At 30.8% G+C, this 14,714-nt stretch overlaps 1 protein-coding gene across 4 annotated transcripts; it reads left to right on the plus strand.

Moving 5' to 3' along the window:
* Positions 1–1,319: 1,319 nt before the first annotated feature.
* LOC139484644 (aspartate, glycine, lysine and serine-rich protein-like) lies at positions 1,320–14,106 on the plus strand. 4 transcript variants are annotated; one of them, XM_071268474.1, is made up of 12 exons: positions 1,320–1,558; positions 5,103–5,138; positions 8,454–8,477; positions 8,732–8,773; positions 9,640–9,666; positions 10,124–10,153; positions 10,370–10,399; positions 11,075–11,152; positions 11,612–11,661; positions 12,316–12,576; positions 12,858–13,059; positions 13,910–14,106. In XM_071268474.1, exons 1-11 carry the CDS (start codon positions 1,485–1,487, stop codon positions 13,043–13,045), a joined length of 840 nt encoding a protein of 279 aa, XP_071124575.1. In that variant the 5' UTR covers positions 1,320–1,484; the 3' UTR covers positions 13,046–13,059; positions 13,910–14,106. The 4 variants fall into 4 exon arrangements, with proteins under 4 accessions (XP_071124575.1, XP_071124582.1, XP_071124592.1 ...); XM_071268481.1 differs by having other exon boundaries at positions 1,370–1,558; positions 9,643–9,666; XM_071268491.1 differs by lacking the exon at positions 10,370–10,399 and having other exon boundaries at positions 1,386–1,558.
* The last annotated feature ends 608 nt before the right edge of the window (positions 14,107–14,714 follow it).

Consider the following 14,714-nt stretch of genomic DNA (forward strand, 5'->3'; position numbering starts at 1 on the left):
GTGTAAGTTTACAATGTACCATTCAACACTCCCACCGGTGAGAAGACAGGTCACCCTCGGCCTGGAAAGATTTTTCGAAGTTTGCCCTAGGTTGAGTCTACTACTCCACCACTTATATTCATATCTCCAGTAAGATGACACTTGTACAATGAAAGTAAAAAAAAAAAAATAAGTGAGTATAAAGTTTATAGAGAGTCACTGACAGCCTGTATTCAGATTATAATAGTCAAGGGGACATAACTCATACTTTTAATTTACTAATTGTGAAACAAACCAAAAAAAAAAAAAAGAAACAAACAAATTCGCAACACAAAAATACATGTAAAAAGGTAACTGATTTACAGACACAATGTATATGTTCTTCAGAGTTTGAAAAAACATACATGTACTAACTGCGACTGGACGTTTAGCAGTCACCAATCAATTAGTTAATGACCGATATAGGTATACACCTGCAAATTGCCTTGAGTTGTATATGGAAATTTAGTTTTGATTATACACGTTTTAGTTTTATAGTTACCCAAATCGGAACGAAGTATTCCTTTTTGAACGATTATCCATTTTTTAAAAAGGGAACGGTCTAGATCTGCAACTTGTTTTCTTTTTATGTAAATGAAGAAAACATTTTTTTTTTATATTGGCCGCTTGATCTTTACGTATTTATAAGCATATGAAAGACAAGTACCGAAGAAGGGATCTCCTCGGACCAATTAATGTGTATTCAATTCAGAATTGTTGAAATCTATATATGTATGTATATATTAAAGCGAGTAAGGATTTGAGTAACAAGATACCAACTATTAGATTGACGCCCTTTTACTCGGATCTACTCTATACTGACGGAGATGCATAAATACACAATCAACCAATTAGCCAATCTTTTAACAAATATATGTATGTGATTTTAAAATGAATAAAAATAGGAATATTTTAATCCAAGTAATATATGTACGATTAGAGCAATCGGACAGTTTGACGAGTTATAGGGAATTTTATGAGTGAGACAAGTGCTAGATGTTGACTTCTCCTTTTTATAAGGCAAAACACACAAAGGGAAAATTGTGAAAGAAAAAAAAAGTATAAAAAAATTAAGTTAAAGTCATGACATCAACTTCATGAGTGTTGGATTTTACAATTATATGATGATATATGCGTTTCACAACGATTTTAAACGACTAAATGTAGAAATGCAACACCTCGCAGTCACATTTCTTTAAAGGATTGTGAATTGAAAATGTAAGAACCAATCATTTTACATTACAAAATAGAAATTGATATTATATATGCAACTTTGTCATGGGGGTTCGGAAAAACCAACAGCGTGTACTTTAATTTTTTAATTGTAGATCAATTTTCTTTTTAAATTTCTTTTGTTCGCTTATTGGAACGAATTTTCTGCTCCGATTCACTGAAAATCGGTACATTTGGACTTCCTGGTTGAGGTAGTTCCACATTAATCAGGATCCATAATTCAACCAGACAAGATGTCCAAACTACCAATAATTTGTATTTTGTTAGTGATTATTGTCATCAGTGTTGATGTTGAAGGCCATAAAAGGTATATATTTTCATTTTAATTCATTTGACATACTAGCAATTTATAGAGGTATACTTTCGTTCTTTAATATCTCTCTTAGAGAATATTTATGAAAGTTGATATCTATAATTTGAATACAATATACTTTTAAAAAGTCAATCTATAAAGCTTAAGTTTGTATCAATATTCATTTCCAAAATGTAAATCGGTAAGTGAAATGCACATTTTTAGCAGCACTTTTTTTAATTTGAATTTTTTTCGATTTTTTTTGTAAACTTTTCTACTGATTATTATTAGAAGGGCATCAAATAAAGAATGAATGAGTTTGTATTTATATAAAAAAAAAAAAAAAAAAAAAAAAAAAACAAGAAAAGCTATGTAAAAAGTTAGGTCTATTATCATTTTTTCTTATTTTTGTCCTTTAGAGAATAAGATTTTACTGACATAAATTTCAATGAAAGGAGATGTGTAATAGCCATCATGCACACGTCTTTGGTAGTTTTCGTTTTAAATATTCACATATTATATTGACTCTAAGCTATTTGAAGGTAAATACGATGTTTGTCTGTTGTTATAGACACTGATGTCTACACTGGTTTTATAGTTTTGTTCGGTTGCTGTCTCACTAAACATTACCCCACGCACCGCCCCTTCTCAGTATCAGATTGAAATACGAGGGCGAGTTTTCAGAGGAAGGGCTAAACGATTACTTATGATCCGTTCCCTTAAACACAGAGGAAGTCACCAGGAAAACAAAGATCAATTTAGGGGCACCATAATAAAAGCGCGTGACGTTTGATTAATATTTATTCTTATTCCATATTGGTATTATTTTAGTAGGCTTTTCTATATGAATTGGATTTTGAATAAAAAAGCATATTCACCTGTGAAAGTGTTATTCACCGCGCTAAACGTCACGCGCTTTTACATGCAACGGTATGGTAAAATGTTTCATGTAAAAAAAAATGGTATATGTTTGTCATTAGATACATTTTCTTCTCTCGGACTATAGAATAAAATAATTACTGTCTTTTGTTTCGGTAAATATGGGGTTTTATTGACTTTTGAAAAACTGATATTCACTTCGGCCGTCGGCCTCAGTGAATATCATTTTTTCAAAAGTCAATAAAACCGCATATTTACCTCATCAAAAGACAGTAATTGTATAATATTAATCATTAATATTTATGATAGATATGTGTACAGGTAAATTGGCGCAAATGAGTTCCGATTAATGGCGTAATTGATATATTTTGAAAACAAAATTTGGCGCAAATGATACCCCTGAAAAACAGTTATTGGCGCAAAAGGACTGTTGCCTACAAAATGTACTTTGGTCAACGCTTTCACACCCTAAATGAAGTTACAAAAAGAAGCATTCAATTCTTAAAGCTGGATAATCGAGTTTCTGTGCAAAGAATTTTACACAAGTAATTGTAATCATAAAAATTTAAAAGACAGACATCGTCAGAACAAATGGTATAAATTTGATTATCAAAATTGGATTGTATTTATTCGAATGCAGAATTAGATGATATACCAAACCCCCATTATGTTTACATATAAAGCTGGATAATTGAGTTAAAGTATTTTACACAAGTACTTTAAACATAGCGAAGCCAAAGTGTTGAAATTGAACAATTGCACATTACATTGACTTACAGTCTACTTTTGGGACTGATAAGTAAACAAATCTTTTTAAAGTTCAAAGATTTTAATGATTTACAAATCCCCAAAAATGAAATACGATATCGATATTCATATATTTTCTAATACTTGCAGTCAAATGAATATATATATATATACATATTGATTTATTGCTGCGTTTTAATTTTGGTTTACACTTTAACTTTTTTAACCTTTAGACTTCTATCTCGTTTTCAAGCCATTCACAGGTTAATTTTTCATAGGATAGAAAAGAGAATTTGTCGATAAGAGAGCTAGTAAATGATATATTTTTTTTATTGCAATTAACAAAATTCAAGATACAGTCGCCACAAGTCTTGAATTATTATCGCATTGAATCAGATCGATGATTATAAGATACTTTTCCATCTGAACTATAATTAGGACGAAAAAAAAGTCAAAATAAATCTTTACTTAAAAAACTTTGTAAAATCAAAACTTAGCCTTGTTAAAAATTACATGGAACTGTGAACAGATTATTATTCAATTCATTTCTGAACACACAAAAAATATATATCATGTCACTGTTTCACGTTTGAGTATGAAAAGAATTCATTTCAAGTACAACCCATATTTCAGTCACAATCAATTTCTATTGTTAACTTTAAGTTTTGACGTTTATATAACTTAAAATAAACCTTTCTGGTGTCGTTTCTGTCTTGGACGTGTACCATACAAGATGTCCAAACTTCCAATCATTTGTATTTTGTTGGTGATTATTTTCATTAGTATTGAAGTTGACGGCCACAGAAGGTAAACTTTGATATTTTGTCATGTTTATTAACTGTAAAAAATAATTTTGTATTTAATTTTTAAACAGCCTCAATATTTTTCAGTGAACTAATACTTTTGCTATATAACATTTGCTGCTACAGTTATACTGTACTTATGATATGAAATATGCAAACAAATAAATATGATATAAAAATTTTAGTAACATGTAAAATATAATTCCACAGTCTTTAAATGAACATTGAAGACATTGATAATTAGATTATTTAGTCCTATTTTAAGTTTTGCGTCTACCCTGCGTATATGATTTCCAAATCCTTGAAGGATTTTAGGACAGTTAATACACAAATCAATAATATTTTTATCTTTATAAGTTAGCTTAATATTTGGTATATTGTTAATACTGAAGTTGACATTCTGTAAACTTTTACTAAGGACCTTTTTTCATCGACAATAACAGAGTAGATTTGAAAATTATCTTTGGAATTAAAATGTTTCTTTTTTGTTAGTTTTTTGTTTAGCTCATGCAGTCGTTTCTTTTGTTAGAATAGCAATGTTTTGGGTTTTCTCTTAAACTAAAGAACTCAATAAAATAAAATATCTTGTTGATCAAATAAATGCCTTGTTTATAAACAAAAGTGTATTTATACCTTGTTGCAGAAAAGTTTAAAAAAGTATACACCGAGAATATAATTATAATAGAAACATAATGACATCAAAGCATACATATCAAATCATAATTGGGAATTTAAATACCCGTGAAACAATGTGACAAGAACAGTTCAGCATGTCAAGTTTAAAAAAAATACTTAGATCAAAATTGAGATATTGTATTGTAAGTTTGTAATTTGATAAATATTCAATTACTTGGTACACTTATATATAAAAATGGAGAGTAACACTGTAAAGTATTACTTTCTTCTTTTTATCATAATCGGTCAAAAGCATATTGTAACGAATTATCTGTTATTGTAATTTTAGTTATGACTTTGAGTTAAATTGAAAATCAATTTTGAGATACATTTGCTAGGGTTAAGTGGATGTGTTCACGTTTTGATGCTAGATTTACTTGTCTCTCGTATCTCTGTCGATTTTTATTGGTCATAACTTTTTCACTCAGTTTGTTAATTTTTCAATAACTTTACAGAGGCGGTAGAAAGAACGGCAAAGACAAACCAACTGGGTGAGTATTTCGAATTCTTAGAGTCTATAAGATGTTCAAATGGTACATATAACATTTTCGACCATGGACAAGGACTTAAGACCATCTTAGGACAAGTCTTTGTCCTATGTCGTGTTCTCGAAGCTCTCTTAACTTATTATATATCACATTTTTCGTCATAACTTTAGGACACCTAATTACGTGTCTTAAGATCATCATATCTTCATCCTAACTTTGTGCATGCTTTTTTCTCTTATTTTTACGTGAAGATAAACGGGGAAAGAGACGCACCATCGGTTATTTACTCATTAAAGAAATTGTGCATGATTTTAAACTTTGAACTTCGTGTTTTTACGATACGATGACGCTACGAATTCAATATTCTCATTTCAAAACAAATTGTTTTACAGTTTATATCAAGATCCTATTTTGATATTTTTTTTATAATTACATTTAAAATCATGCATTTCATTAAATACTTGTTATTACAAAATTTTGTAAAGAATTTTATTAATTGGTTTCTTCTCTAATAAATGTTTTATCAAACAATTACTTTAACTATTTAGGATTTCACACATAGGATATGTTTAGGACGTCCTAACATAAGATGGTTCTGGGATAGCTTCGAGACGCAACTTAAGAGTGTCCTAAGTCGATCCTAAGTCCATCCTAAAATCGGTCTTATCTATGACCTACGACGAATCTTAGGATACTTTCGAGAACACCACCCCTGGGCCCAGTTTCACGAAGCTGTCTTAGGACTAAGTAATGTCTTAGAATGGTCTTACGACATATCTTAGTCCTAAGTGGGTTTCACAAAGCGGTCCTAAATTAGGACATCTCTTAAAGTTGGTACGTTTATTTATATAAATTACACTCATTTTTTATATCAATTTTGAAAAAAAATATCTTATTATTATCTAATTATCTATTCTCCTATTCCTGCTTTAAATATATATACATTGACGGATTATCAGGATGTGTCAACAATGAAAATTCGATGTATTGATATAAAAATTGCACGATTTTATCTCTTAACCTTTTATAACCAATAAAGTCGAAATTGAATTCAACTCACTTGTACCAAAACAATGTCATAATTTTATATTCTTTTTTCTTAATTTAGCATTGAAAATTTATAGTGATGTATTGTTTAAAACGAGGTCTGAGATATGTCCTAGGATAGTCATAAGAGGATCATAAGACATGTCCTAAGATATGTCTTATGACATGTCTTAGGATAGCTTCGTGAAACCGGCCCCTGGCCTTCAGACTGATTGATAAAGTTTTTCTTGCTCAGTGTCTACTTTCAAATATTTTCATACATATTTGGGTTGAGAAAAAATAACAATTAATACGAAAAAAGCAAGGTTCTGATTGACACTAGAGGACAGGGGTAACCCCCTTACTAAGTTAAGATTGTAATTACAAGTGTTCGTCGCCGATTTGTACTCACAAGTAAATGTATAAACTTAGAATTGATAGTTGCCTTGGAAATATTATTGCAGATCATTAATTTTTTATAAAAGCAACTCAAATCATGATGTTATTCATTCTACTGGCTCTCGAATATAAGAGGGGATACAAAATTTAGTCCTGGGGCCTGTTTATCGAAACTGTCCTAAGATCGGTCCTAAGAATTTCTTAGGACAGAAGTTAGGATAAAGTTAGGACCGACTTACGACACGTCTCAGCATGCACATCGAAGCTATCTTAGGATTATCTTAACTAGGACGTCCTAACTGATGTATTAGCGGAAAAGAAAAATCAAACCGAATATGAAAAAAATAATAATTATGGTATCATATTTTATCAATAATTTTATTTCAAATATGGTTAATTAGAATCTAATAACTAATATGTAGTTTTAAATTAAAGGTAATAAATAATTTTTGTAAAATAATTGTACATTTAAACTGTATGAAACAAAACATGACACAAAAATAAGAAAATTAACAAACTAACTGTAAACAAGATATATAATACGTAAAAATCATAACATATTTTTGAGTGAGTTGAATTCGAAGTGTCACATTTTCATTCTTTAACAGTTCAAATGCAAAGCTCGTGCATTATTCATATCATTACGGAGAATTTCAACTGTTTTTACTACTGCTTTAAAAATAATACGCGTGAAAATGAACAAAAGACGAAATTCGAATGTATCCTAAAGTTAGGACCATCCTAAGACCATCTTAAGACACCTAAGTTGGTATCCTAAAGTTAGGACAATTCCTAGGATTTTCCTAAATTGCGACATGTTTGATAAACCCATTTAGGACTAAGATGTGTCCTAAGTTGGTCTTAGGACACGTCCTAATCCTAAGAGAGCTTCGATAAACAGGCCCCTGGTATCTTTGATGAGTTTATTTATGTCGAAACTCTCTCTTTTATGTACGTATTATTACTGAAAATTTTATGTTCCTACGAGAACAACGGCTTAGAACACAAGAGACGTTTTTTTATCCTGCAATTGGGTGTTCTACTATACAGATACAGCCCTACAGATATCGCTATGCTGTATCTATATACTATACAGTTATCACTTTAAAACTCCGCCCACTGACGGACTGAGTATTGTTTGAACCTGCGTGACCTCAGAATGTGTATTGGAGTCACATTCCAAGGACGTATTAATTGCGAGTTAACGATTACTTTTATACGTTCTGTTTGTTTTCCAACATTTCTTTAGATCAACAAGAATCACACCAATTTTCTGATAACATTACACAAATAAACTGCAGTCTTTTCTTTTCTGATTTAAAAACTTGAATGTGTATGATTGTGTAACAAAAACAACCATGTCAATTTCAGCGTGCATGTTTAGTGAATGTCGAGTCTGAAGCGTTCGACAACTCGTACACTACTGTTTCAAATTGGACAACGTTTTGTTATTTGATTTTACGGTTGAAATTAGTTGTTATGTTAAAATAGATAATTATTCACCTTTAGCGATGTATTATTGTTGACCATTTGAGATTCTTTTTTTGCGAACCCGTCTTCAGCTGAATGTGTGATTACTGTATTGTATTATTACACGGGCCTCATGGGATTTCAAATCGAAAATAAATGCAAAACATGTGTTTTTGTGTCTTTCAAAACACAAATAATATAAAGAAATAATTGCAGGATGAAGACAATAACTGTTTCCTAGCCTCGTACAAATACAGCTGATATTTAAAGACACAGTTATTGTCTATATATCGTTGAACTTCAAAACTGATAATTATGACAAGACTTTAAATAAAAAATGTGGCGAACAAGGTTGCCATCTATCAATCAGTATTACTATTTTGAATTTTACTTGCGTTTAAATATATTGTTTTTATTTTTCAGGACAGAAGTTAGTGAGAGTAGCGAGTGAGTTTCTTTATCCGTGTTATATATATTTTTTTAATCCAAACACTTTCACTTTTATGCACATGTCTTAAAGTCTTAAAAGTAAATTAATAAATGAAAACTTTTATCAATACAATGCAAGAACAAAATAAGAACAACTGCAGAAGAGCAACTTCCAAAGGTATTTATTCATGCCTCATACGCTTGGATGCGAAACACCATGGATTATTAAAGCAAAGTCGTACTCTAGATAACATGATTTTTTTTATTTGTAGAAAAAGTCCTGGTAGTCAAAAGAAGGGTAAACAACAAACTGGGTAAGTGTGCCGTTCGGTATTTAATGAAATTTATTAATAGGATAGAGAATGGAAACGAGGAATGTGTCAAAGAGACAACAACCCAATTAAAGGGCACACACAAAGGCAACAGTAGTATACTGCTGTTCAAAAGTCATAAATCGATTGACAGAGAAAAAAATCCGGGTTACAAACCAAAACCGGGGGAAACTCATCAGCTATAAGAGGAAAACAACAGAAACAGCAGGAAACAGTTCAAGATCATCGATAGGTCTTCATTACAGTGAGAATATTCCGCTCCTTGAGGCTAACTGCAGCTGCTCTATTAACAATAAGGTTTATTAGTTCAGCAAAATGGACATAACTTTGAAACAAACAAAGGAACCACATTTAAAAAAACAAACACGACTAACAAATGCTAGAGGCTCCTGACTCGGAACAATCGTAGACATTTTTTGAGATGTCATCACCTTTCCCCTTTACAGTTAAATAACCAAACACACAGCAATGCGCACGGTTAAATTCAGTTCAATTAAAAGAAATTTGTGTATGTGAATTAACAGGAGTTGTCACAGTCAATAATCGATTTGACGGTCGCAAACGCAATTTTTACTTACACTACTACAGAATTGTTTCGATTCTAAGGTATTGCAAAAAATAAATGGTACGTTAGAGTTTGAACAAATGAACTGAAATAAATTCAATTGCCGCCAAACATCATGAATGAATTTTTCGCCTAAACATAGATAGATTTTAGCCAATTAAAAATGTTTGCGTAAAAATGCATTTAATACTGTGATATTCTTCCACCAAAATGACACAAAGAATAAAATTAATAAATCACTTGTTTGTATATCTACTGAAACAATAATCTGTTTCGATTACAGCAGTAATGCAGCTAAAAAAGGAAATAGGTAATATATATATATACTGTAGTTATACAATTTTTTTTTTCAACAACATTTTAATTTTTCAGGAACAAGTATTTCATTATATATTTTTTTGAAATTTGATTTTTAGAACTATGCATACAACAGTTAATTCATAAATAAAACTATTACTTATACGAAAAATTGTAATTAATCAATAGTTTTATTTTTTTTATCCTTTTTTTTTGGTAAGTTTACAGTGTATCGAGCGTAGCATCCGAGTGGTAATGACCCTGGAATGCATAGTTTGTTTATACTTTTTTGTAACATCACCCTAGGGCAAGTGTTCCGGCCAATACTACAAAATATATTTTTCCAACGTAGCCATACAGTGCATATCATAAAATGTAATACTTCAGTACTTCATATATAAATTATTTCAAATATGAAAGCATAGAAAAAAACCATTTGCATTGACCATTTTTCCTCTTCATTTTTACAGCGGAAGAAAAGGCAAAAGAAACAAGAAACGGTAACATTACGTAGATTTTCTACACCCGTTAAAGAATAAATGTATAAAATCTAAATGAAAAGCAGATCAGAATTCGATGTTGGAAAGAAATGGATTTTTAGTGCAATTGATAATTATTTTTTTCTTAAATTCTATAACCAACTTACAGAATATTTTAGTTCAAGATTATTTTTTTTTTTATCAATTAGCACTGTTAAGATTTCAACTTTTTTACAGCGAAAGAAAAGACAAAAGAAACAAGAAACGGTAAAATTAGTTTTATCTCTTTCGTATGAGAATTTCAACCCATTATGGCGAAACATATTCCATTTTCCTTGAATTTCATTGGTTAATGACAGTATTGATTGATTTTGAATTGATAAATCTTGTAAGATGTTTAATTTGTATATATTTCTGTATATTATTTGTCTAACAGGATCCCCAAATCTGAAGGTAGGCATGGAAAATGTCTTTTACACATGTGCAGACAAACTTACTAGTTTTAAGATCCGTTAAAAGCAATCATTGAAATTATATCAAACTAGCAAAAAATGAAAACAACACTTGATACACCTTCTTGATTTATCTTGCTCGTAGCCGAAGATTTGAAAGCCATTGATGTAAAAGAACAGAAACAGTTGTAGAGATATATGACAGAAAATGACCTGAAAATATTAGCCGATTCTAACTAAGGTCAACTTTCCCTAAAAGAGTTGAAACATTAGTTTCTTAAAAAATTCAAAAAATCTAAAATCCGGCAATTTGTTGACCCTCGTCATCTTTTTTCAATAGAACAACCGAACACAGACAGTAAAAGTTCATTCAATATCTCACCATGAGAATGATTGGCAACAACTATAACCTACCCACAGTTAAGAAACCATATGATGAACTCTAATGATATTTATATCGTTGTGTAATATCAATATTAATATTTAACAGACGATGTCAATGTAAAGTTGCTTCTGTGAAGACCCTCAGCAAATGTAGAAAAAACGGAAGAAGGAGGACCTGTTCCAAGTCAGTATTAATTGTTTTCATTTAATCTTAGGAATAGTTGCATAGTTACCATTGTTAGGAGCTTTTGATTATTTAAACGATTGGCATACCTAAACACAATCAAATCTTAAACAATAATACAATTGGCTAACTTTTATATTGCGAATATTTTTATCTGTGCATCCGCAAACTCCTATGTTTTATTGAAGTTCTTCATTTATGAGTTCCAAAATTAAAAAAAAAATAATAGAAGACTATCTCTTATTTCAATACAGTCATTATTTAACAGTGTCTTTCTTTCATTGTAATAACCATCGCAGTGACTGACAAAAACAGTTATTTTGATATAAAAGAAACAAATATGTAATTCAAATATGTATGTAACTTACTAATTAAACTAACTTATAAAAAATAATTTTAATAACAATAAATGTGTTTCCATTATATTGTTATTTACATGTGTGATAAATTTATCTACAGGGTGAAACAGTACTTCTTTACGAAAAAACAATGCAACTACCCATTTGATGGTATGTAACTTTACAGTTTTATATTCCATGTTAAGCAAATCTCTTCGTTGTGCATTCAGGTATACATTAGATACCTTACACTTTTTGACAATTACAGATTATTTTCCCATCTATGATATATACATTGTATGAAAATAGTGATACATTTAGAGTTATTCCGCTTTGAGAAACATCGTAATATATAGTCTATAGGATCTAAAAAGAATGTAGTCGGGTATCGCATTATTTAAAATCATAAACGTAAATAGCAGAACAGTTCGAATTAATTTGTAAAATATTGACTGTGCTCTAAAAATAACCCGCATGGTTTAATTCAGAAATTTGTTCTTTCAAAAACACAGATGATATAATTTCTGGAGCCTTAGTTTCCTAAGATATTTATGAAAGAGGCGGCTGTTTATAAAGCAACTTTTGAAGCTTTTTATGTGGTAAAGTTAAAGTCTTTTTTTTTCAAAAGTTTTAAGGTCAACCAGAATCAATCATAACTATGTTGACACCAATATAAGGCTATTGGATATCTGCTTCACAATTTCGACAAAAACAAGCATTACACATAGTTTGTTATTGAACAGTTTCTTTTTTTATTTCGTTCTTTTTTTTAATTAGTTTATAGACTTTATTCCAATCCTTACATTTCATAAATTTGGATTATAGATTTAAACGCTGGAGAGACTGACGATTCAGGATCAAATGACGGATCAGATGACGGAACAGATCCTAACGATGGAACAGGATCAGAGGATGGCACGGACCCTGACGATGGAACTGGATCGGACGATGGGAATGACGATGGAGCAGGAAATGGCGGTGGACTTGATGCAGATCCGGGCGAAACACTTCCTGGAGATGGAGTAGACGACGACCAAGTCGACATCATTCTGATAGGTGACTGTACAGATACTGAAAAACCAGAGGGTGAGTATCCGGAAGTTAAGAAGATATCTGTAAAATCGTTGTTTGTCATAACCATTCTTTTTCATGGCGAGATATATACCAGTTTGCACTATTTTGTAAATGTATATAATTATGATTGTTGCCTTATTATGAACATACATACCCAATATAAATCATCTTTCTTTGTAGAAAAGTTGTGCTTTTTTTATGAGCTTTTAACTCTGATTTCATAATTATATGTTATAAACGTTCTATCATGATATAAACTAACCTAAAAAATGACCATATTGTTATCATTGTAGATGCGTTGCAAAAATGTGCTGCCAGTATCAAACAAGACCCACCACTGTATTACTTAGAAACCAGCTGCTCTACGCATTTCATCCAGTGTGACGAGCATGGAGGCGCAGATATAAAACCATGTGCACCTGGGACTGAATGGTGCCAACAAAAGTTAACATGTGACCATGTCGGCAGTTGTAATACTTAATTATTTACTATTAGGTATGATATGTATCCATGTAAATAATCATCTACCAAAAGCTTAACAAACTGTTCTAAAACACTGTACTTTGGAAGTCATTCGCAATTATCGGCCACCAAAAACAATAAAAAAATATTACTCTTAAAATGATTTCCGGTGTCTTCATAAAGAAATTGTTCTTAGACGTAAACGATTAAGATAAGCATTAGATACACCAACTTCCACCGGACCGACAATCTCTCGGTGTTACATATTGTTTTAACTTTCGAAGGTAAATACAAAGTTGAATAAAATATAGAACTTGGAGGCAAATTCAATAAGGCGTTGTCGTTTTTTTTCCGCAAATAAGTTTTGAATTATTCCATGGTATAAGCCACCACTTTTTGAAATATAATATTTAAAATGATTTTAAGGGTATACGATGTAGATGTATGTTGCAGAGCATTATACACTTTCGACAGATCGTCAGTAAACAATTCAAGGGAAATAACACCTATTCATCTGTTAGTCTCACTCAATTTTTGAAAAATGGAAATAACAATTTAACGATATGAAAGTACAGGTACTGTAAAAATATACGAATCACAATAAAAGATTGCATAAACACCAAATCGGAGCAAAACCGTTATAGTCAACAGGGGGAAGCGTATCGTGCAAAAACTCGCCCTCTTGCGATTCCATATTATTCCTGTCAGAAAGGCTCAATAGTAGAAACAAGTGGAAGTTAGATACTTCATAGTAAAAATTGGGGTTTTCGTTCCACATATATGTTGTTTCTTTTTAAAAATCACATTAAAAAAAAAAGATCTTCAAAAATATTAATAAAACCATTCTTTGTGTTATATGTTAACAATGATCTTTATTTTTCAGAACGTAGAGAGCTTCATCGATATAATCAGATTCCGTGTAACTTCATAAAATGTTAATTCTAGTTTTACCTGACTTGTGTTATATGAATATATTGGAAAAATAACTTTAATAGATCACTGTATTTTCCTCTGCATAACTATATTGATTTACATTAGAAATACAGTGTGCATTAACAACTAATAAATATATTTCTGTGTCGTTTCGTAATACTTTTAACAAATGTGAGAAATTGGAAAAAACGCATAATAGTCTCAAATACAACAGTACTGTATGGGTGCATATAAGACTGTTGGTTCTCTGCTCAATATAAACTGTATATTCAGAGTTATTTTAAGGATAACCTATTATAACTAGAACAAAATCTGCATGGTTGACAAGGGAAAAACATTTTCATTGATACCAGGCTTGTAGGCTAGACTACAATAGACTCATCAGTGACGATTTGTTTAGAGTGTTGCAAATGACTTTATCTGATTCCCTGTGTATACACGGTTTAAAATATAACACATTTGCAAAGAAGATTGGCTATCGGTCTATGCCATTTGTAATCGAAATCTTTTGGACTAAATCGACACAAAACTGAACGAATTTTTAATGTTAATTTCCAATGACATATTTACATTTGAAAGATGCTAAATCACACATTTCCAGTTCTGTCGATGTTCCTGTTGTGGTACTCTCTATTCTATATGAATGCTGTTTTCATATCAAGGTACACACCAGGAATTTCTAAAACGCGGAAAGATCTACTTCACCATCGTCGTCATCATCAAAAATTGTTAGAACTTAGTTCATTTGATTTTAC

The sequence above is a fragment of the Mytilus edulis genome, chromosome 1 (genome assembly GCF_963676685.1).
Source record: "Mytilus edulis chromosome 1, xbMytEdul2.2, whole genome shotgun sequence".
Taxonomy (NCBI): Eukaryota; Metazoa; Mollusca; class Bivalvia; order Mytilida; family Mytilidae; genus Mytilus; species Mytilus edulis.

Bases quoted from the DNA above. Each gene is read 5' to 3' on its own strand.
- LOC139484644 (XM_071268474.1), top strand. From the start codon at position 1,485: ATGTCCAAACTACCAATAATTTGTATTTTGTTAGTGATTATTGTCATC. The intron at 8,478-8,731 runs GTGAGTTTCTTT...TTTTATTTGTAG, and splicing joins GAAGTTAGTGAGAGTAGCGA to AAAAAGTCCTGGTAGTCAAA. The intron at 11,153-11,611 runs GTCAGTATTAAT...ATTTATCTACAG, and splicing joins AGAAGGAGGACCTGTTCCAA to GGTGAAACAGTACTTCTTTA.